The sequence below is a fragment of the Castor canadensis genome, chromosome 4, assembly GCF_047511655.1.
Source record: "Castor canadensis chromosome 4, mCasCan1.hap1v2, whole genome shotgun sequence".
NCBI classification, from domain to species: domain Eukaryota; kingdom Metazoa; phylum Chordata; class Mammalia; order Rodentia; family Castoridae; genus Castor; species Castor canadensis.
The window spans coordinates 184,348,559-184,370,758 of NC_133389.1; the positions used below are offsets into that span (position 1 = coordinate 184,348,559).

A 22,200-nucleotide genomic window follows, 5' to 3' on the forward strand; every position below is an offset into this window, starting at 1 on the left:
TCATACTCTAAGGAACAGTCTTCACCTTGATATGAAATAGTAATCCTAATTTTTCATAGGCATTATCAATTGCTGACTGGGCTAGTAAGAAATTTTAAAAAATAATTTTTTTTCCTACAGATGCTATTTTTGTCCTTTGAGATGGCCAACACGCACATTTCTCATGGAGAAGGCATCTCTTTCAAAGTCACCATCCATTCATCTTAGTCTTTAGGCCTTGGGTCTGTGACAGCAGCTGCTCTGATAAGGAGGCTGGCAAAAAACTCGAGGCCCACAATGGGGGGCAGTGAAACTTTGCCCACATAGGGGAAGGGACCAGACCATCGGGCTGTGACAGGTGCCTGTGCATGACTTGCGCTGTCTGCTAACCCACACACAACTTACCACCAGTCACCCTGAACTGCTTATCAACACGGTATGTGTTTACTATGCTGATGGATGTGGTTCTCAGCATGCTGACGCATGTGCACATGCATGCACACACAGACTTTCAGGGATTGCAACATTCACCCAGAAGTGCAAGAATCAGAATTACCCTGCATGTGTTGGTGCTGCTCTTTTTTTTAATTGAAACAAGGACACAGGCTGGTCCTATCAGAGGTGACCGACCAGCACATTCAGGTGATTCAGACAATCCTCTGCTCTCAGCTAACCAGGTCCTAATTTCTAATGATTGCCACAAAGTCTCTAAAATCATCTGACCCTCCTGAGCAGTTCAGCACATCCTGTGTCACAAAGGCGTGGCCATGGTACAGCTGGACAGTCTCACTGGACATCATCATCATCAAAGAGATCTTCAAAATCTGTGTAAACAAAATTGCACATTAACAGGCACACAAAGCAAGCCGCAGAGGAAGCCACTTCAAAATGAGTCATGTGGAAGGGCAAGGGGCACAGAAGACAATCACCAGTGAACTAGGTGAAGGACTCTCCCCAAGACAGACCCTCAGCTTCATGCAACCAGGGTTCACAGAGGTCAGCTGTAGCTCACGGGCACAGCACCGTCTACAATGTTTTTCTATTCTTGCTTTTATTCACACGGCAATCCTAAGAGAAAGCACAAAGGATTGTTGTGGACATGGGGACAATGACCACTCAGGTGTGCAAGCATGGGGACACATTGGCACCTAGGCCTGCGCACTGCAAGTGGAAGTGCCGGGGGCTAGAGAAGGCAGTAGGAGGATGAGCTTCCCAAGGAGCCTGGATAAGCTGAACTTGAACTTGGGCTTAGCCTAGCTCCTTCCAAGGCACAGCAAACCTATGAGGTGCTAAGTTGGGTGGCCACAGCCATAGCACGTCATCCTTCTGTTTACTTTTACACTCCTCCCAAGTTGCAGACCATGGGTGAGTTATCACTCTCCGAATGAGAAGAGAAAGAACTAACCCCAGGCCTGTGCACACTGAAAAGGGCAGAAGTGCAACTCCATGGCAGTGAGAGGAAGGGGAAGAGGCCTCCCACACCAGCCTTTGTGGGAAAGGGTGCTGGCCCCATGCATCTTGGGCCACCAGAGAGATTGCTAGTACAATGGGCTGGCAAAGGACGAATGGGACCTTGAAGATCACCACACATGTAAGCCAAGGTGCCAATGCTTGGGATGACACAAACTGTTCCCGAGGAGACTCCCAAAGCACCCTGAATGAGCTGTGTTCTCAAAAGAGGCTTTGGAGAGCAGCCAACACCTCTGTACCACTTTTTCCCTCAGAGTTCAGAGGAGACTATTCAGCTCTCAAAGCTCCAAGCTCACACCCTCCAGTTCTGACACCAGATGGTGGCAGCCAGAATGCTGCCTCAGGGAGCGGCCAGGTCCCCAGAGAACACTGTGTCCCATTTGGCAGCTGGTTTCTCTACTTGGGCAGCAACTGCTGGACAATGTGCCAGACAAACCAGTCTGGGCTTGGGACTTCAGAGGTAAGGTAGAAACCAATGTGGCATAGGTCAGTCACACGTACCACTACCTTGAAGCAGAATTCTTTGTAGGAGTAGGTACCATGCGAATAAAGGAGGAAAAGGGAGAAAAATACCACTCACTCTCCTAAGTAGGAAGCCTATCTTGTGCTTCCACTTGTTGGAGCTCTAAGTAAGGGCTACAACAACTATAGGAGCAGGGCCTTCAGAAATCAGGAGCACAAGAGGAATATGCCTCTAACATGTCTGAAGACTTTAGGCAGTCAGTTTTCACTAAATAGTGAAATATTTGATAAAACTTCACCCATGCTCTTGGTAACTAACATGAAAGTTCTTAAATACGATGGAAGTATATCCTACATCCTGTTCAGAGATGGGGAATAGCCAGAGCACAGCTGTTAACTTTGCAAAGGCAGGTGAGGGCATAAGAATCCAAGTGTTCAAACAGGTATGGGTCACAAATTAGGAAAGGAAACAAAAGGGGCCATTAGGATAGAGCAGATACCAGACCAGAAGGGCTCCTATGCCCACATCTGGGGATACGGGTGATCCTGTCAGTCTTGGGTGTCCATTAGCAGTGCTAAAGCTAACAATGTGCTCAACTTCAGCCACTGAGAGTGAGATGGGGACCAACTGCAGCTATTTTTTCCTGAGAAACAGAGCTGACTGCCAGTGCTAATAGCCAGTGTGGTTACTCCAGACAGTGCACTATACTGTGAAATTGGCACAGAATGGCTTCATTGCTCTGATTCAAATTATTCATGTCACAAAGTTGCCTCATTGCATTAACTTGCAGAGGAAACATTCAGGTTCAACTTGGCACCCTGAATCCTTGCATCCTTACCATTGAAAAAGTCTGCGTGCACTGCCTTTTCATTGGCTGCCAAGTCCATCAAGAGCCCGGTGCTACCTCCAGCCTGGGGAAGAAAAGGTAAGGAGAGCAGGTGGTAAGTCCATTACAGCCCCACCTCAATGGAATAGGACACTGAGTGACAAGAAAAGTGCTCAAGCTGGAGAATTCCAGTTCCAGACAAAGAAGTGTGTGTGAAGGAGAAATTCAAACAAATTATTTTTAAGGTCTCTCAAGGTCGTAGGTTCCTTGATTCTTCCTTGCCTTTTAAAAAGAAAACCGCCATTGCCCTGGTGCCATTCTCCCAGGAGAGTCTCACTCCTCCTCGACACTGCCAGAGAGGCCGCAGGCATGTGTGGCACCAAGCCCACTATCTGCTCTGGATCCCTCCCTGCTCTCTTCTGGGAGGGGGAAGCGGGAGTGAGATGCTGCCCTCAAAGGACCTCTCCCTGCTGCAATTCTACAGTGGGGGTAAAACCAGGCCACAACCCAAGCTGGGCAAACTGACACACTCAGCACCTTGTTTAGTTACCACGGTCAGTCAGTGCAGTCCTTTGGTGGTAGCACCTGGACAGCTGGCCCCTACATCCTAAGACTGCTTGCTCAACCCTGCCCTGGTTCTCAAAAACTTCCAGTGCTCCTTCCTATTCATGGCTGTGCTCAGGACCCTTAGTCCATCACCACAATGTTCTACTTAAATCCTGGGTTGAATTTTGTCCTACCTCCATCTGCTCATTTTAGACCCTCTTCAAGTCTTTCTCCCATTTCCACTTCTCTGCTCTCTCCCCCAAACCCAATCTGCAAACCCTCATGGGACCAGCTGGCACAGCAAACCAGAGCTTGTCTCTCCTTACAGTGGCAACCTCCAGTGTCTTCCACACCAGCTTCTCCAGGGACTTTAAAACTGGGCTGAGAAGCTTGGGTTCACTGCAAGTGCCTTAGGAATGGGTTGCGTAGAGCCACCCACTCTGCATCACTTCAAGGTCTGGCCCCTCTCTCAGGAACAGTCAGCTTCACCATGCTGAAATACCTAGCATTTCCTTCCCTTAGTGAGCCAGTGAGCATCACGCCTTCTCTTCATCTGGTCCACAAAACACCACCAGCACATCCTTCAGCATTTGGCTCCAGGGAAGCTCCTCTCCTGGGCCTGTCTGAGCCACTCAAAGCCCTGAAGGCACTTCTACAGACAGCTCCAGCTTTGCTGCACTTAGTATGTACAATCAGCCTCTCTGCGATTCTAACCTCCCTAAGGACAGAGGCTGCATCTGACCATCTCTCTACTCCTTAAGCTTTGATTAGGAGATCAGGAAGTTCTGACATCTAAGAGCTAGGCTGACACTCCCTGGGCTGTGGGGTTCTGCTGACCATAAACCATCCCAAAGAACACCCATATCAGATAGGATCAGTCTGTGACCACAAGGCACGAGACCCTGCATAATCACCATGAAATGCCACACCTCTCCTTGTCCCTTCTAACAGAAGTGACGGGCAGGGCTGCTCCTTCGCCATCGCCGTGTGTGAGCATTGCTTCGGTCTTCCCTCCTCCGGGATAAGATCTACCAGGAGGCCCAATGAGAACTGCGGGCTTCGGGTCAGCGCCCACTCAGGACCGTCGCCCAACCCGAGCTCACAGCCTGCGACAGTCACTGCTGCCACTCGCCTACCGAGACACGCCGTGGTCCCGCGGGGGTCGTGAGCGACCTGTCCGCCTACGCGGTCCCTGGTGGCACTGACCGCCCCAGTTCCCAGACGGCCACAAGCGGCTCGGGACGCGGCAGGCGCGGGACCCCGGCGTCTCCGGGGCCTCGGGGGAACCGTTCACCCCCTTCACCCCCTTCCTCGCTGCTTCCTCCGCCCGCCTCACCTCGTCCAGGTCCACGTAGGGCCCGGCGCCCTCAGGAAACATCTCATCCACAGCCGGCTTCATTTCGGTCCCGCGGCGCTGAGCTCACTTCCGGCCCGCTGCACCCACTTCCGGCCCGCTGCACCCACTTCCGGCCCGCTGCACCCACTTCCGGCGCGCGTCGGCCCGGCCGCTCTAGACGCGGGAGGACCAGGACTCAGTGGTCCCTGGGCTAAGGCTGGCCTTCCGGCGGGGGCGCGTCCCCGGCGCTGCTGCACGTCCACGGTCGCTGGCTTTGTTTCCCCCAGGCCAAGCAGGGAGCGCGGACGGGGTCAAGACACCCCTCAAGCCCCTGTGATCATCGGAGGAAAGGCAGCCCCGGACGGGAGAAGCCCTGCATATCGCGTGTCTGACGAGGGCCCCATCCAGAACATAAAGACCTAAAACTCAACTCCCAGAGTCACACCAGCAGATTGAAAAGCAGGCCAGTGGCCTTTCTCCAAGGAAGGATACAATCGGACGTGTCAGGGACAAGGTGCTGGACACCACCAGGGATGCAAGTCTAAACCACAGGGAGAGGTCATCTCACACCATTAGGATGGCTACTGTCCCCAAAACGCAGGAAGTAACAAGTGTTGACCTGAAGATGGGGAAATTGGAACCTGGCCAGTGCCGGTGGGAGTGACATGAAATGGAACAGCAGCCTGGAGGAGGGCGGAAGGTTTTAGACTGGCGTAAAATGTGGGTATGACCCAGGAATCCTAGTGTGGGCATATCCAAAAGAATTGAAAAGGGGATCTGGAAGAGATATTTGCACTCCTGAGTTCATAACATCACTAGTCGTAGGAGCCAAAAGGAGGAAGTGAATGGATACACAAAATGGGACCAACTCATACAATGCAGTCTTAAACACAAAGAAGTTTCTGGCCCGTGGTCAGAGCATGGCTGGACCTTGAAAACATTACACGAAGTATAATAAGCCAGTCACAAAAAGATAAATGCTATGATTTCACTTCTTTGAGTTCTCTAGTCAAATTCAGAGACAGAAAGTAGAATGGTGGGTGCGGGGGCCTGGGAGAGGGGCATAAGGAGTTGTGTTCAATGGACACTTTCTGTTGCACCAGGTGAAAAGCGTTCTGGAGGTGGATGTGGTGATAGGGACACAACGTGTGAGTTTACTTAACACCACTGAAGCTTACAGTAAAAAATGGTTAGGATGGTAAATTTTATATTGTTACGATTTGCAGGGTTTTTTTTAATATGAATGAGAGGAAAAGAGAAGAGAAGTAGAGGGAAAAAGAGAAGGAGGAACAGAGGAGTGGGTGAAGGGGGGAGAGAAATAATGGAGGCTGGGAAAGCATGAGGTAGTGGGATATAGGGGACAAAGTTTCTAATTGGTCAGACTGTATCCCGGCTCTGGAGCCTTCTCCTGGGACCACCTGTGCATTTCCTGTAAGATCACTTTTAGCAAAAGACCCTGCTAAGTCAGTACAGCAAGACTCCTTTGCCACTGGTGTCTGATCACCCTGCATATCTGATCTGCTTCCTCTTCCTCCACACGCCCAGATCATGTCTGATCACCCTGCATATCTGATCTGCTTCCTCTTCCTCCACACGCCCAGATCATGTCTGATCACCCTGCATATCTGATCTGCTTCCTCTTCCTCCACACGCCCAGATCATGTCTGATCACCCTGCATATCTGATCTGCTTCCTCTTCCTCCACACGCCCAGATCATGTCTGATCACCCTGCATATCTGATCTGCTTCCTCTTCCTCCACATGCCCAGATCATGTCTGATCACCCTGCATATCTGATCTGCTTCCTCTTCCTCCACATGCCCAGATCATGTCTGATCACCCTGGCCTGCCGTCAGCGGGACTCCTGTTAGGTTGGTTTATCCCCCCGTGTTACTCTGTCATTTTCCATTCATCATCCCCACCCTGCTTCTTCACTATCAGTCCCCACCTGCCTGTGCTGTATTTGAAATTGAGTCCAGTCTCCCTGACATTGCAAGACTGTATATCATGGTCCTTACCCTCCTTTAACACTGTCTTGAATTATTTTTTTCTTTAACAACTTCAAGAAGTAGGAGGGTTTGGAGGTTGAGCTGCTTTGAGGGGTAGGGGAAGGGTGGCTTCAGGGAGACAGGAACTGTGTCAAGATGTGAGGGGTTGTGGCCTGAGCAGGGGCCAACCAGCCTAAATGGATGGTGCAGGGTGGGGAAGAAGTGAGCAACGACTGAACACAGGCAAGAGCCTCAGATGCCAGGTCAGTGGTTAGTGTGTGTCACTCTGGGGCACCCAAGTGAAGGTCAGACTGAGGGAGCCACCCATTCGATCAATTTCTCCCTGAGTAGAGAGGCGCGCAGCCTCCAACCCTGTAGCCTTCACACAGACAGAGGTCTGACTTCCTCACTTCCTAATGCTCTCAGAGTGCTGTGCATGAGTGAGCCTATACCTGGCCCCGGGTGGCTGCTGCTCAGAGTAGTGGCCTAGGGCAGGGGATGCCAGAGCAGGAATCTGGCTCCTCTAACCAGCTACATGGCCTGCCTGGTGTCTCTGTCAGCATTCCCATCTACAATCTAGGGGAACCACAGCCCCCCCCAGGTCATCATGAGAAATGGATGACGAGAGTTGTTGTTTATATTCCTGCGGACATGTTTATTAAAGGAGTGTCCATTCATTATCAGAATAAAGCCAGGTGAATTCACGAAATGATAAGGGAGAGGAGAATGTGGACAGCCGTTCTTGAAGGAAACCCACAAGGTCCTTTGTACATCTTCAGTTAGGAGTTTATTGGGCATAAACCCCCACCCCTTGCCCCAACAATTTGGCTCTGGACATCCCCAGGCTAGCCCTGAGGCTCCAGGCAGGTGAGCAGGCACCAGACTGGATGCTGTTCAGTCCTCTTGGTAGGGGACATGGAAACCTAGGGTGCTCCCCAGGGGGAAGTGTGCAAAGAAGGTGCCGGCCATGTCCTCCAGCTGAGGGTAGGCGCCCAGTGTCTGGAAGTACTGCACGTAGTTCCAGAAGTCAGAGGTGGAGAAAGGCCAGTAGGGCATGGCTGGAGGCTGAGCATAGGGGTCTGAAAGACACACGATACACCTCAGGGGCCGTCCCCACCCTCCTTGCCCAGATAACACCCTCCACAGATTCAGGCCAGGTAGGTGGCAGTCAGCAGCACCGCAATGATGCACTTTTCCAGGCCTGGGTGGTCCTGAGTATCCCTGTCCCTTGGGGACAGCTGGTCTGGGGAACAGGAAGAGAGGGAGGGGAGGAAGGTGAAGAAGGATGGGGAGGACCGCCTTGGTTGGAGAGATGCTGAACTAAAAGGCAACTGTGTGGTGAGAATGTCGGTTGGGCAGTGTCCTGGTAGAATTTCAGACGAGAGCACAGCCCCAGCCCTACAGCACAACCAAGAACACCTGATGACACTGGACTGAGTCAGAGGTGACCCTGGGTCTGGGTGGTGGGGTACTGTCAGGGATCCCTCCTGACAGGTGTCCCCAGGTTTCTGGGGACAGGGTGGCCTGCAGAAGCTTAAGGCCCTTCTGCATGCAGGGAGCCCCACCTTCTCTCACAATCTCAGTGGAACCCAGGCTCTTGCTGCATCTGCCTGGAGTAAAGCCCCCACTCCCAGCAATCTCTTCTCCACCCCCCCATTATATCAGTTGTTTATGTCAATAAAAGGAGAGATTTCACAACAACATACCTGCCTCCTCCTGCACGGGCTTGGCCCCTGCAAAGCAAGAGGACATCTTTCACCCAAGGCAATCCTTGAAGGGCCCATGGATTCCCCACCCCACAGGACAGAAAGCATGCAGAGAGGAGCCCAAAGAAGGGCATGAGGCTTATGGAAGTCAGGCTGGCTGCATCCTGTCCCTGAGCAGCCCCTTACCTGCAAGATTCCCCAGCAGGAGGCAGAGAGCCAGTCCTTGCAGCATGCAAGCCTGCATCATCCTCAAGTGTGGCCGATCAGCACACTCAGATTCACCTGCAGCAGGAGGAACCAAGAGGGGTGAGACCATGCCCCAGCAACCCCAGACTCTTCTTCTGTCCCAACATGCACCATCCTTGGGATCTTAGCACTTTCACAGCAATTTCACATTCAGATGTTTCAAACCATTATTCTGATGTGAGCCCCCTCCTTCCTTTGGCCTTACTTAATTCTGACTATTTAAGAGATGGCACCTCCATCCACTCCTTAGCTATCCAGAGGGTCCCTTGCCACTGCTGTCTTCTCACCTCAGCTGTGCAGCCTGTGCAGGGCCCTGCCAGCTCTCAGCCGCCTCTTTATATGAGGGCTGAGGACAAGGAAGGAAACGCCACCTGCTTGAGCTGTCAATCTGAATATTTCTTCCCCAGCCAGAGGACTGTGGGCCTCTGTTCCCCTGCTGGCAGGCAGAGTCCTAGGAGCAACTCATGGGCATCTGATCCAAAGATGAAACTGACAGAAAAACATCTCTGCGCAGCCCGTGTCTAAAACTTTCAGGACTGAATTCAGCACTGGTACTTGAAACAAGCCCAATTTCCTCCCCACAGGGACATGTTCTAAATCTGATATTGGGACTGGCTGACACTCCTGCTCCTGGGAGAAGGGAGCCAGTGATCCGAGCTGCCCCTCAGGACAAGTCAGAAGTCCTGGGTCAGGGTCCTGTCCCAGGACAATTGTTGATCAAAGTCACAGACAGGAAGGAAGTATGGGTTGAGTTGTGTCTCTAGACCAGAACTTTCTGGATTATCTAAACCTCTAAGTCTCTAATTGGGAAGAGACAATCCCAGCCTCAGAGACACCAGCAGCCAGCAACAAGGGGCCCTTCATGTCAGGCCACCATGATTGTGCCATGATTGTACCCAGGCCCACCTGTCTCTCAAGGGCAGCCTTGTGCCCTGCCCCCGAGGTGCCACCTCCTGCTGAACGCAAGACCCATGTCCATGGCAGTGACCTCCATTGTCCTTCCTCTATACCCCAGGACTCTTCAAGGATGCCAGGAACCTCCTCCCCTCCCTCCATGTTCTGGGGCTCTGCTGCTCTAGGTCCCCAGACTCCTAATTGGTGCGGGTGTCCCCATTGAAATAATTAAAGACTTATTCATTCTCAAAAGATGTCCTCAATTTAACCAGAGCTGGTGCATTCAACTTGTGTTGTAATGCAGTCACCCACAAGATTAGACTTTGAGCTTCATTCTCAGAATCCCAGACCCAGTGGCGATAGGAAGTGGTGCATTCCCTTAGGGCAGCTGTGTGGACATTCCTGGGCCACCCCAGGTCCATGATTCACTAGCAGGATGCTCAACATTCTTGCACTCCACACAGATGTGCTCTTGGCTATGATTCACCAAAACAACAGAACACAGGGAAATCACCAAGCTAAAGGGGCCTGGCCAGTCAGGAGGAAGCAGAGGCTTTGAGCTCCCAGCATCCAACTGAGAAAGGGCCACCAGAGGGCGCTGGCTCGCTGTCCACCCACCGCTGACCACATGTCTGAAGACAATGTGGAAAGATGCCTGGGATGTTAGGAGGGAAAAATGACATAACGTGACAGATCCCATATCGTTAGAACTGTTTTCCTATTAAAAAGCTGTATAGGAAGAACAGTGAGGGTGTCGGGTGGTGGAGCTATGAACATCTCGCACTTCTTCTTTCTGTCTGCTTATATGCATTTTCCCTACTTTATTACTTTCATGTAAGAAAAGAAAACTTTAAAAACTTTTAAAACCCAACACCACAACAGCTCCCTCTTACCCACTCTCCGGCCTGCCATGCCCACCTGGCCACCCCCATTGCCATCACACACACACTCTTCCTGAGCCCTTCTGGCCACTTTCTTCACTGGCTTGGACAGGGACCTTTCCTGACCCGCTTGGAGGGCACCAACTGGGGCCCTTGTCCCTCTCTCCCCTGCTCTCCAGCAGCCCCCTAGAATGCCCTCCAGGGGGATTGCACACCCAGGTGTATGCTCTTATTTGGTGGGGGCCCCAGAACAATCTTTAATAACAGCCAGGGATCCTGAAGAAATTTTCCTGAAGAAAATTTTTATTTGAAGAAAATATCTCTATGCTAGAAATTTTAAAAGTCTGAAACATGACAATGTCTTGTTTCCTAACTTCAGATCTGTCTAAGGAATGTCACAGTTCAGCCTCTTCTTGTTACTTAAGAAGATTTAAAAACATAGAACACTGTGTGTCTGAAAAATGGTAAAGTGACTCTATTGGAGCCAACAGTTTGTTTTATTATATTTACACACTGAAGTCTTTCAAACTTTTGAAATTGGTGATCCTAGATTGTGACATTTAAGTTACATGCTTACCTCAATCTTGAGATAACCTTTTCAGAAATAATTAAGGTTAGCTAAAACTGCTTTTAGAAAAAGTCAGATGCATATAAAAGTCTCAATGAACAAAACTGTGCATTGAGTTCTGGAGGTAAAATGTTTTAACGAAACCACTTAAGGTGGGGCTTTAACACAGTGGTAGAGAGCTTGTCTAGTACATGTAAGGCCCAGGTTCAATCCCCAGTGCTACAAAGGAAAGAAAGAAAAAGAACTTTTCAAGGTAGACATGCTTTTGAGATGACATTTTGTATGTGTGAAGAACAGTGACGATTTTATACAAGAATAATTACCACGGACTTCCAGAGATCAGTGGTAAGCATCACTGGTAAGAGTACCATACTGTACTTTTAACTGATAAGAAATTTGATGGGGGGCGAAGGTAGGATCTTTTTTCTTCCAAGCAGAAAATCGGGGCATTTTCTAAAGCATCTCCAGGTCTAGCATATTTCCAGGCAACACTGAGCAGGGCAGGAATGCCACGTGCAGTTCTAACCCCCAGGCACACTGGGACTGCCTGGGTTTTCCAGCTTCCCAGTGTGGGGTTCTAACGTAACATAATGGGCCTGGAATGAACCCAGTTACTGGTGGGTTTGAAACCTGCCCAGAGACTGCTCTGAAGCCTGGCTGACCACCACTCCCAGGGGGACCATCCCTGATCACCGTCCTCGCCCCTGCCTGGCAACCCCTACCCCCATAGACTTCTCTGAGGCTTCAGAAAGCCGCACCTCCTTGAGCTGAGAAATCCCATAGGCTGCACAGGGCCAGTTTTCCTGAATCAAATCCAGAGAAGAAACAGGCTGCAGGGAACACCAGCAATGGGAAGGAGTTGGAGATGTCTTGTGCCCCCTGCTGACCATCCTGGGACACCAGGCATGGCCTATTGGTTAGTCCCTAAGCCCCACAGTTGCCAGTGCCCCTGAGGGCCCATCCGCCCACCTCTGTTCTCTGGAAGGATGGACTCAGGTCACCAGCCATCGTCCTTTGATCTGTCCCAACACAAGCACAGATGCTTGCTCAGGATTTAAAGTCCTGAGGCCACAGGTCCTCCGGGAACACTCCACCTCTGCACTCTCCTTGTCCCGTGGCTTCCATATGCTCTGGACAAGTCCACACTGCTCACACGGGGTGCTCTCAGGGCCTCAGCATTGCCTGTGACTGCTTCCCAATGTCCCCTCCTGTCCCCTGGGATGTGTCTAGCATCAGCCCTGGGGCCTGGCTCTCTGCCTCCGACACCCGCTCTCCCCAGCCAGGACCTTTGTCTCTCTGACGGGTTCCGTGCGTCACTCTGCCTTACCTCTTCAGCCCGGCAGGTGATGCCACCCTCGCCACCCTCCTGCTCGACTGTGGTCCTGGCTCCTGCAGAGCCCTTGGCTGCCAATGGCAGGACCTGAGGGCCTGGTAACTGACCATGGGGCCATCCAACTGCACAGCACTAGAGCAGAGTTCCCCACAGTTGGCCACCCTGCTGTCTCTTCTCTGCCATGACACAGGACACGTGTCCTAACAGCCCTCACCCCACCAGTGTTAGCCTCCACTCCCTCCAAACTCTGCTGGTGGGCATGGCTCCCACGAGGGCAAAAGTGCCTTCTAATACTGCCAGAACCACAGGTTTAACTGCACTTGCTATGTTAATAAAAGAATTTCACTAGTTATCATGAAAGTCATGAATTCTGAAAGAGCAGAATTCGGATGAAAGCTAAGTTGATCTGGAAAGTTTCACTGAGCTGAAAGCCGTCATAGTAGATGTGGGTGGGATAAGTTTAAGAGCAGGAAACACAGTGGACATGTAAAAGGGCTCTAGGTGAGAACTCAGGTGCACAGCCCTCATGGACACCAGCTTCTAAGGAACTCAGAAGGTGACTTAGGTCCACGCGTTCCTGAAGGTTGCCTCCAGGGGGTGCCATGCCCACAGAGCTGCACAGCTGGGCCCCCTGGGTGCTTATGCCAATAAACGGTCAAAGAAAAGCCCCCTCCCCATGTCACAAGACTGGCCACTTACAGATCTGGAAGCTAAACCGTTTAAGCAACAATTATCCTTCTTTATTAAATATCTCGTTTCCTCTGTGAGAACTCCTGAATCAGTTCCAGTCAGTCAGTGGCCTCTGCTGAAACAAAGGGGAAACTGGCCTGGATGGGTGAGATGGGGGCAGGGGAGCCCTGGGGACTCCTGGGTGGCCTGGAAAATACAGACTGTCAAATTAGATTTGAATTTCAAATAACCAATGACTGCTTTTCTAGTGTAAGTGTGTCTCAAATATCATCAGGGACATATTTATACCAAAGCTATTCACTGTTTAACTGAAATTCTAGTTTCACCTGTGCTGTTATTTGCTAAATCTGGTTACTCCATAGAGGACAGAGCCTTGCCTGGCCCATGGCTTCATGCATGGGTCTGGCCGTGAGCAAGACTGTGAGCACAGACCGACAGGGACAAGGGGACAGACAAGGGATGCTGTCCCCACCCACCAAGATGGCCTCAGTCCTGAGAGAAGGATAGATAGCCCTCCAGGCCCAAAGGAGGGTCCTTTATTCTGAAGTGTTTCCTTGTGGAACTACAAGGTCACAGTGTGACAGGATTAACAGGTGGGCTGTAGCCCTTGACTCCTTGGTCAGCAAAACCAGAACATGAAGGGACTTCCTGTTCCACAGCTGCCCACAGCTCTCTCTCTGTCCCAGAGAGAACCAGGTGGAGCCCTGGTTCCAGCAGGCTGAACTGTTCCTTCAGGGTTGGAGCCAGGGAGGGAGACCCAAGGCACAGGGTCCTCAAAGGCCCAAGACTCAGGGAAGAAGTGTCAGCATCCATGTTTTGCTGTGAGCCATGGTGCCTGAGACCCAGGTGTCTTTCTGGAAATCCTCCTTGAGGTGCCAACCCAGCGTCTAGCACCTTGATGATGCATAAATGAAATCCAAGGTCATGGGTCAGGCAGGGGTGGTCTGACCCCAGCTGGATAGAAGGAAAGAAACCTTGGAAAGAGAAACCATGTTCCTCCCAAGTAACAGAAGATGTAGAGCCTGGAGCTTCCACATCGGCCCTCCTCTTTCCAGGGTACCAAGAACTTTCACAGGCCACACCTGGACACTAATCAGTGCTGTCCCAGCCCAAGGAGTGTGGATATGTGTGGTGTGTGTGATGTGTGTGTGGTGTGTATGCATGAATATGTCTGTGTGTTTGTGTAGATGGCACACGTGTGCATGGGTGTGTGCACGGGTGTGATAGGTGGTGAACATGTGTATGCATGGAGGTGTGGGAGATGTGGTGTGGGTATGCATGTGTGTACATGTATGAATTTGGATGGATGGATGGGTGGTATTGAGTCCGTGTGCTTGTGTGTATGCAAGTCTATTTTGTAAGTGTGCACACGTGTATGAACGGGTGTGTGCATTTGTGTAGTTGTGGTATATGTGAGCATGTGTGTGTATGGAGGGTGGGCGTGTGGTGCTATGGTGTGGGCATGCATGTGTGTATGTGTGTGAATTCCTGTGTGCACATGGATGTGGTGTGTGGTGTGTGTGGGCATATGTGGGTGTGGGTGTGTACTGCTGTGGTATGTGTGTACGTGCACGTGTATGAATCCCTGTGTGCATGTGAGCAGTAGCAAGGACATGCTGTGGACTTCTGGTTTTCAGACCAAGAGCTGTAGTGAGCGTCCATCATCTCCGTCTCTGCTGTTTGGAGCTGCCCCATAGGAAAAAACTCACCCACTTTAGGAGTAGGGCACCACTGGGCTTCTATGGGAATCTGACACTGCCATCTCCAAGAAGCCGAGGAGGAGGAGGGGACAGGGGCTGCCGGTGAGGTGGGGCTGGAGTCAGAGAGCAGCGGAAGCTGAGACTTGAGGCTGTCTGCCTAAAAGTACAGTGTGACCCCGGGAAGGTGGGGGGACAGGGGGAGTTGCCATGTCCTTTGAAGAAATGTGTGGGTGTTCACATGGAGCCTTCCTCTTTCTGGGGTATTCTCCCCACCAGCATCCACCCCACCTGCAGAGGCCATCACAGCTTATGCATCCCAGCAGGTGCCTGCCAGGCCCTCCATGGGCCATCCCAGAGACCCTGAGCTCCCAAAGAGGCCGACCCTATTCCATTATCTGCATTTTACTGGGCAGACAGCTGACGCTCTCAGCGTGAAGGCGCCTGGCCAGGGTGCACAGCAAATGGTGGGACAGGAATGAGCCCAGCCCCAGGGGACAGCCCCTGGGTGAAAAGGTCAGAACTACCCCCATCCCTCTTCTGTGACACACCAGGTGGGCACACCTGTCACCCATCCAGAATTTCATGACAGCTCTGACCTTAGTCATCCAGCCTGCTGGTCCCCCAAGAGCTGCAGGTAGCAGGTGCTGATGGACCCAGAGGCTGGCCCAGACAGCACCATCGGGCCATGTTGTGAGGCAAGACTCTGAAGCATGGTGGGCACAAGACACCACTACCCAGGTGTCTGTGCACAAGAAAGCCCAAAGGGGCTTTTGGAAGGCAACTGAGTGTTAACTGAAATGTGCAGTGACAGTTACTCAGATTTCAGTTTGTCACAGTCTAGGCCACTGGACCAGGGCGCCTGCTTCCAGCCCCTCCCTGAGGAAGTGGGCCAGAGGCAGGGAGGTGGGGAAGAGGGGAAGTGGGGGATGGTGAGGTCCTTGGTCAGAAGGAGGCACTCTCTTCTCTTTTCCTGGCTCTTGGCAGAGGTTCCCTGGCAGCCTTGTATGGATCCAAGCCCCGGATGTTTAGCAAGGGGGCATTTGGGATCCGTTAAAGACAGAGACATGTGTCACATAACTGCTGTATGTTTGACCGTGGGAACCTTCTTTCTTCCCTGTATTTATTTCCCTCATAGAAAGAGTCCCAGAGATGCAGCTCAGGAAGAGCTGGTGTGGACCCTGAGCCAGGGAAGAACCTTGAACCTGCAAAGTTTCTTCTAGGCCCCTCCTGGCTGGCTCTCCCTGCTGAACTTGCTGGCCCAGATCCTAGGGTTCACTGTGGACCCAATGTGTGTGTGTTAGGATACCCTAAATGTAGAGAACAGGGCAGCTGTGGAAGTGACAACCTGGCAACATGCAGGCCTCGCTCATTGGGAAGGGGCTGGCCAGGGTCCATCTGCAGACCCTGACCCTCTCTGTTCCCAGACTCCTGAAGGGCACACTGAAGAATCTATTTAACACTAACCTGGTCTTTCTACTGGCTCCTTTGAACCCCAGATGCCCACCCATTGTATTCTTAAAAATACAGACAGGAAAAGTGATATGTGGGGAAGGGTTTGATTCTGCCAGGCTGAGCATGTCCTGGATCCTTCCCAAGACTGTGGGGTGGGTTGTGGGGCTAAAGTGGGCTGCAGGAGTCCAGGGAAGTAGGGAGTCCCTGGAGTGTGGAGGGGCTGTGAGTTCAGAGCGCCACCAAGGCTAGGGGAAAGGTGGGCTGGTCCTGTTTGCTGTAAGGGGAGGGGAAGCTCTCCTGTCCACAGCTGCAACTGAGATTGATCAAGGACATATTTGTTAAGTCAGGGCTCAGATCGATCAGTCTCCCCCCGCTACCTTTTAGGCCAGCACTGGAGTTTGAAGTGAGGGCCTCACGCTTGCTAGGCAGGTGCTGGACCACTTGAACCACTCCACCAGCCCCAGACCACCAGTCTCAAGCACAGTCCAGTCTTAATTCACTGGGCTGTCTCCTGTGAATGCCTGGCCACCCCTCCAGGGTCACAGTGTAGACCACAGAGCCTGGTGTTTCCTGGTTCAAGGGCCTCTGCTTTTAACCAAGAAGGCCACTGCTAGACACAGACCTGCCCTCGGGTGTGGTGGCTTCTGTCTACCTACCAAAAGGACACAGTGTCTTGCCATCAGTCAGACACCTGATTGAGCAAGACACACCCCCTCCAACTGGCCTCCTCTTTGGGGCAGGAGAGGCTGGACCAGATCTTCCCTCTAAGGTTTTTCCAGGCTGTGACCCTCTGGATTCTGGGAACGAGAAGCAGAACCAAGAGAGGGCACACGCTCTGCAGGTGAGGCCTCTCTACAGCCCCCACCTGGTTGTGGGGGAGATATCTGCAGATGGCTTCCTGAGCAGGAGTGGAAAAGTTTGGACAGAGGGGCCAGTGTGTTGTGCTGGGGCAGAGGAGGGGATTCCCATCATTGAGAGATGAGACTGGGCTGAGGGCAATGGTACAGCAGCCACCCTCAGACCCACAGACAGCTAGGCTTGGCAAAACAAAATGCCCTTCTGAGGTTGGAATAGACAGACCCTGAGGGATGTCAACCCAAACCTTAGTATTCCTGAGGCTCCAGGTAGGGCTGGCGTTCCAGAACCGGCATGCCAAGCCTCTTAGCAGGAGGAGACACAGGTTAGGCCAGTTCTCTGCAGCCTGAAATAGATCCATTTTTTACCCTGTTCACTACCACATAAAAGCCCAAATTATGGGAACCAGCCTTCCTGACAGAGGCTTCCAGGCTGTGTAGCCCATCCTATCACTCTTGGGGGTCCCCTGGGCTCTCGACCTTTGTGGGTCTCTGATGGGAGTTGGAACCAGCCTCCATAGCTTCCCTGTAGCCTGCCTGCTGCCCTGCTCCATCTGAATTTTTGGCTCTCCTGTCCCTGATGTTGGTGGAAACAGAGATGAAAGAGCAGGTTACCTGTTGTCCTAGATTCTAGGTCCAGTGTTTCATCCAAGAAGCAGGTATTATGAGCCCATGGTACTGAGAGGCAGGAGGCTCACGCTGGGCAAGGGCTCAGCTAAGCCAAGAACCGCATCTCTGAATTAAAGGCTGGATGCGCCTTTGAAGCATGAGCTAAATCTGTCTACAGAGGGCAGGGGGCTGCTCTGCAGCCCGCAGCCTTGAAAGTGGAACCCGCCTCCCGTTTTTCTCCCAGGGAGGCAGCAGCTACTGGCCCCATAAGCAAGCCAAGTGATGTGTGCACACTGCAAATGGAGAAATCTTTACAGCAGGAAAAAGAAATCAAAGCCACCACCCCTCCCATCTCCTCTCCGGCCCCTCTCAGAGTGAACACTGGTGGTCATGGCCCAGCTGGACCATTCTCTGCCCGTTCCCCCAGGCTGCCCTGCCCATGTTCGCTCTGCAGCATTAATAGGCTCAGACACATGTGCTCACCAAGACTGCCTTTTCACACGGACTGATACATTTTGAACCCTGGCCAAGTCAATATGTCTTAGGTTCACTCGTTTTTACTAACAGTGGTAATTCTCTAATACAGCCTGGCACCGTAGACCTGTGTGTGGAGGTGGCTGTTCTGTGCACTGCAGAAGATGAACAGCCTCTCTGGCCATTCCCACTGGATGTCAGCCCCAGTCACAGCGACTCTGTCTTAGACCTGTCCATACCCCTGGCGGCACCTTGCAGTTGAGAACACCACCCTGCTGTATGCACACCACACTTATTCAGCCATTTTCCTGTGGACAAACAACTCATTTATAGGACCTTGCCACTAGAAACAAGATATTGTAAACATCTTGAAATGTATCACAAATTCTTGGTGTCACTTCCTCTGATCAAATCCCGCCCCCCCCGCATGGGGCAATTTGCAGAGGAGGGAGACTCACCCTGACTTCGTGAAATGTGAGCCTCAGGGCTGAGGGAGCCTGTCCAGCACAATGAAAGCATGTTTACCAGACACATGGTTTTGTAAAGTTTTCAAAACAAAGAAAAATAAATCCAAAGACTGCAATAAGACCAAACCCTGACATTTTAAGGAAACCCAGTTAAGCCTATTGTCTCTGCATCATCCCCTACCTCTTCCAAATGGGCCCGGGGGCTGTCCATAGGCATCTGGGGACTTCATAGGGGACTTTTAGAGTGGCTCTAGTGGCACACATTTGTGAGGTTTGCCATCACTTCTGGAAGAGCTAAGTCAGCGGGAGCTGACCAGCGATGAAACTGGGCTTCCAGGAACAAGAAAAATGGCCACCCCCTTGCCCAGGGTAGTGACACAGATCATAGGGAGGGGCAGGATTGGACATGGGACCAGCATGTTCTGGACAATGGCAGGAAGGGGAGGACACAGTCACCATCAATGCATCTGAAAAAGCCAGCCGTGCCTGCCACACGCCAGTGCCTACTAGAAACTCACCATGCTTTGTGTTCATTTTTTTCAAAATGGAATTTCAGAATCCCCATATTTGTGGACAGAACCTCATAACAAAATTGAGTGATCCTGCAGAGACAAGGACACCCGTGTGCATAGGTCTGTGACATCACAGGTCATGAGCGGTCATGTCAGTCGCCTCTGGCACAGCATCTCTGAGATTTGACACCTCTTGTCTGGCGTAGGTCTGGACTTCCAGATTCAAGGGAGCAGAAAGTGTGTAAAGGGTGTGAGTTCTCTGCCTCTTCCTAGTCTTGTCCAGGAGTTCTGACGCAGGCTAGAGGGGCACAAACTGATAATAAAAGTGTAACTAGGATGCAAAGTAGCTCCTGAAAACTGACCCAGAGCAGACGAGGTGCCCCGTCCTGTTTCTGGCCCTCACTGCCAGGGAGAGGTCTAGCATAGGTGCCACTGGCCCTGCTTCCTTTCTGGACACTGTGGTCCTCATATGTAGTCCAACATGGCGTCCTGAGGCCCCATAGCCAGCCTGGTTCTCTTGTGTCCCTGAGTGACAATCACAGGCCTGAGTAGCTGTGCAGAGGTAGAGCCTCTAGAATGATGCCCCCGCCTTCCCCAAGGTCAAGAGTAAATTCTAAGGTAGTTTACTACCCTGAATCTCCGCTCAGGTAACAGAGCCCCTGGTACGTGAGCTGCCATCAAAGAAGAGCCAGGACAAGTTGTCAGAGGGCAAAACCACATTTACTAGGCCCCAGAGCATCACCAGAACAAGCACAGGCCCAGGCCACTGAGGGGCCTTACTCAGCTTCCACAAACAGACAAATGACCGGGGTCCCTGTGGCAGAGGAAGAAAGGGGCCAAGAATCAAAGGCCGCCTCCAAAATTTGAGGAAAATTCCAGCCAGACATTTAACCTTGTCCATGTCCAGAGCTGACCGTGTTCATGCACTTCCCCCATTAATGTAGATGCTGAACCAATGTCCAGCCAGATCCCGGGTCCTCAGGCAGAGTAGCAGAAACAGGATGTCATGGAGCAGGGAAGAAGGTTCCAGGCAGAAGGGACTACCATAGCGCCCTTTGCCATATCTGCATCCCCAGGCAACTCTCCTTCACCTCCTGCCTTGCTCCTTCCCGGACTCAACACCACTCCTGGAATGGTTCGGGGTCAGTGTCCTGAGGCTCAGGTGCAGCTCTGTCTGCAGGCGCACCAGCATAGGCTCCATTCCGTGAACCTGTGTCTGAGTAGCAGCCTGGAGCCAGTGCTCTGCTTGCCCTATGATGTGACCGCTGCTGGGTCTGCCCAGTGTTAGAGGGACAGGCTGGGGCCATCCAGTTCTTTGTCAGGTGGAGGTGCAGAGAGCAAAGGCCTCTCCAGAGGTACTGCTGATGAAGATCTGCTCACCGCAGAACAGCCAGGGCTAGGCACTGGAGCTGGGAGTGGCTGGGATATCAGTTTGTGAGCAGAGTTTTCCTGACAGGAGGAAGGAGATGGGAAGAGCACCCAGCCGTGATTCAGGGGACTAGGGGTGAGAGGTCAATGATGCAGCAAGTCAGTGCTTAAAAACTGAATAGCATCAATCACAGCAGCTTCAGGCCCCAGTGGGGAAGGGGATGGAGAAGAGACCTCATAAGGAGCATGGAGGCAGGAGCCCCTGAACTCTGAAGTGGATTCTCCAAGCATGGCAGACAGTAGATGAGCGGGGGGCACAGGAGGGTGAGTGAGCCTGTAGTGAGACCCAGACTCCTCCCCCACTGAAGTCCTCCACACCACCCAACCTTCCCAGTGAACAGAAGCAAAGGATGGGTGCAGGGAAGGTGGAGCTGAGGGGATCTGATTCAGAGCCCACCAGGGAGACAAGGTAGGTTTGGGGACAGAGAAGCTCAAAGACCAGATGTGAGTGGTACGCACTTGTGTCATGGTGGATGTGCACTGATATGGGGGTTCCTCCAGAGACATGGGGACAGAGGCCATGCAGGTCTGTGACAGGGACTCTGGGCAGAAGAACTGGGCAGGAAGATGTGAAGGTCAGGGTCTTCTGCCTCTTGCCAAAAGGTCAGGCAAGGGCAGGAAAAGCCCTTCCCCCTCACCCTGCCCACTGCAAATCCAACACCTGGACTCAGGACCTCCTGGCCAAGGACCAATGCCCTGAGGTCTTCTAAGTCCAGCATCTGCTACCCACATCTTGTGTCAGTACCACTTCTGGGCTCTCGGCAGCCTCGCCCTGGGGAAAGCCCTGTGCCCATCGCACACCCATGCTGATGCTTGCACTTGTGTGGTGGGGGACTCTCTCTGGAGCACCGTCCAGCCTCTCCATGACCTCCGGCTGGGCTAGCCCCATCCCTTGCATGGAACAGAACACAGGGTCCATCACTCATTTGGCCATCAGTAAGTTGGCTTTTAGAGAATTGATTTTTGGCCAATTTGCCTGGAGTCGATCTGTGGCATGGTGACTAATGGCTTCATTTCTCGAAGTATGAGCCAGCCTCCTCCTGAGGCCAGGCAGAAGTGGAGAAGGCAGCACAGTTAGAGCATCCATGCAGATAAGCGTCCCCTTTTCCGGCTAATCTCGGAGGACTTATGCCCAGGCTAACCCCCAATAATTCTGAGCACTCATTCTGATGTGAGACACTGCTGAATCCAGGGGCTGTGGGAGATGAAACCAGAGGGACCCATGGAGGCTGAGCCAGGTGCCTGGAGGAGGTTGGGATGAAGTACGGCAGGGATGGGGCACGGTAGTAAGAGGGAGTTTGCAGACAAGGCCTCTGGAGTTAAGTGTAATGCATCAAGTTAGAATATTCCGGACACAGCCGGGGAAGAGAGGGTGGTGGGGAGGACCTGGGATTTCTAAGCTAAGAGGCCACCTCCTTGTAAGCCTTGGTGACTAGCTCCAGTGGGCAAGGGGTCAAACAGGTCCCTGGTGGAAGAGGGGTACTGGGAGAGCTGGACTTAACTCTGCCACCTGAGCTAAGCACCTGCCTGACCCTGGGTGGGGCGGGGGCAGTGGTCAGTAATCCCCCAACCAGGCTCCCGACAGGAACAAAAGGATCAGAATCTGGGTTGACAATGGACGGTGCCTCCCTGCTGTGGGTTGAATTTTGTTCCCCAAAAATACAGATTGCAGTCCTAACCCCAGCACCTCAGCATGTGACTTCGGAAACTGATTGCCATGAGTGCAAATAGACTGATATGTGGCAACACTGGAGCAGAAAGGGCCTTCGTGCAACATG

General features: G+C 52.2%; 2 protein-coding genes across 2 annotated transcripts; both read right to left on the minus strand.

Moving 5' to 3' along the window:
- Positions 1 to 543: 543 nt before the first annotated feature.
- Positions 544 to 4,739, minus strand: Cops9 (COP9 signalosome subunit 9). The gene is made up of 3 exons (XM_020174937.2): positions 4,621 to 4,739; positions 2,751 to 2,823; positions 544 to 803 (listed from the first exon to the last, which is right to left on the minus strand). Exons 1-3 carry the CDS (start codon positions 4,681 to 4,683, stop codon positions 766 to 768), a joined length of 174 nt encoding a protein of 57 aa, XP_020030526.1. The 5' UTR covers positions 4,684 to 4,739; the 3' UTR covers positions 544 to 765.
- A 2,508-nt stretch (positions 4,740 to 7,247) lies between these two features.
- Otos (otospiralin) lies at positions 7,248 to 8,890 on the minus strand. Its single transcript, XM_020174934.2, has 4 exons — positions 8,848 to 8,890; positions 8,501 to 8,596; positions 8,315 to 8,341; positions 7,248 to 7,687 (listed from the first exon to the last, which is right to left on the minus strand). The coding sequence occupies exons 2-4, from the start codon at positions 8,559 to 8,561 to the stop codon at positions 7,503 to 7,505; spliced, it is 273 nt and encodes a 90-aa protein (XP_020030523.2). The 5' UTR covers positions 8,562 to 8,596; positions 8,848 to 8,890; the 3' UTR covers positions 7,248 to 7,502.
- Positions 8,891 to 22,200: the final 13,310 nt, after the last annotated feature.

What these genes read in the sequence shown, in the direction of transcription:
- Cops9 (XM_020174937.2), bottom strand. Translation starts at nt 4,683, where the DNA reads ATGAAGCCGGCTGTGGATGAGATGTTTCCTGAGGGCGCCGGGCCCTAC. An exon ending in CCTACGTGGACCTGGACGAG is followed by an intron (nt 2,824 to 4,620) that starts GTGAGGCGGGCG and finishes TTTCTTCCCCAG; the next exon opens with GCTGGAGGTAGCACCGGGCT. An exon ending in GCACGCAGACTTTTTCAATG is followed by an intron (nt 804 to 2,750) that starts GTAAGGATGCAA and finishes TTGTTTACACAG; the next exon opens with ATTTTGAAGATCTCTTTGAT.
- Otos (XM_020174934.2), bottom strand. Translation starts at nt 8,561, where the DNA reads ATGATGCAGGCTTGCATGCTGCAAGGACTGGCTCTCTGCCTCCTGCTG. An exon ending in CCTGCTGGGGAATCTTGCAG is followed by an intron (nt 8,342 to 8,500) that starts GTAAGGGGCTGC and finishes CTTGCTTTGCAG; the next exon opens with GGGCCAAGCCCGTGCAGGAG. An exon ending in GCCCGTGCAGGAGGAGGCAG is followed by an intron (nt 7,688 to 8,314) that starts GTATGTTGTTGT and finishes TGTGTCTTTCAG; the next exon opens with ACCCCTATGCTCAGCCTCCA.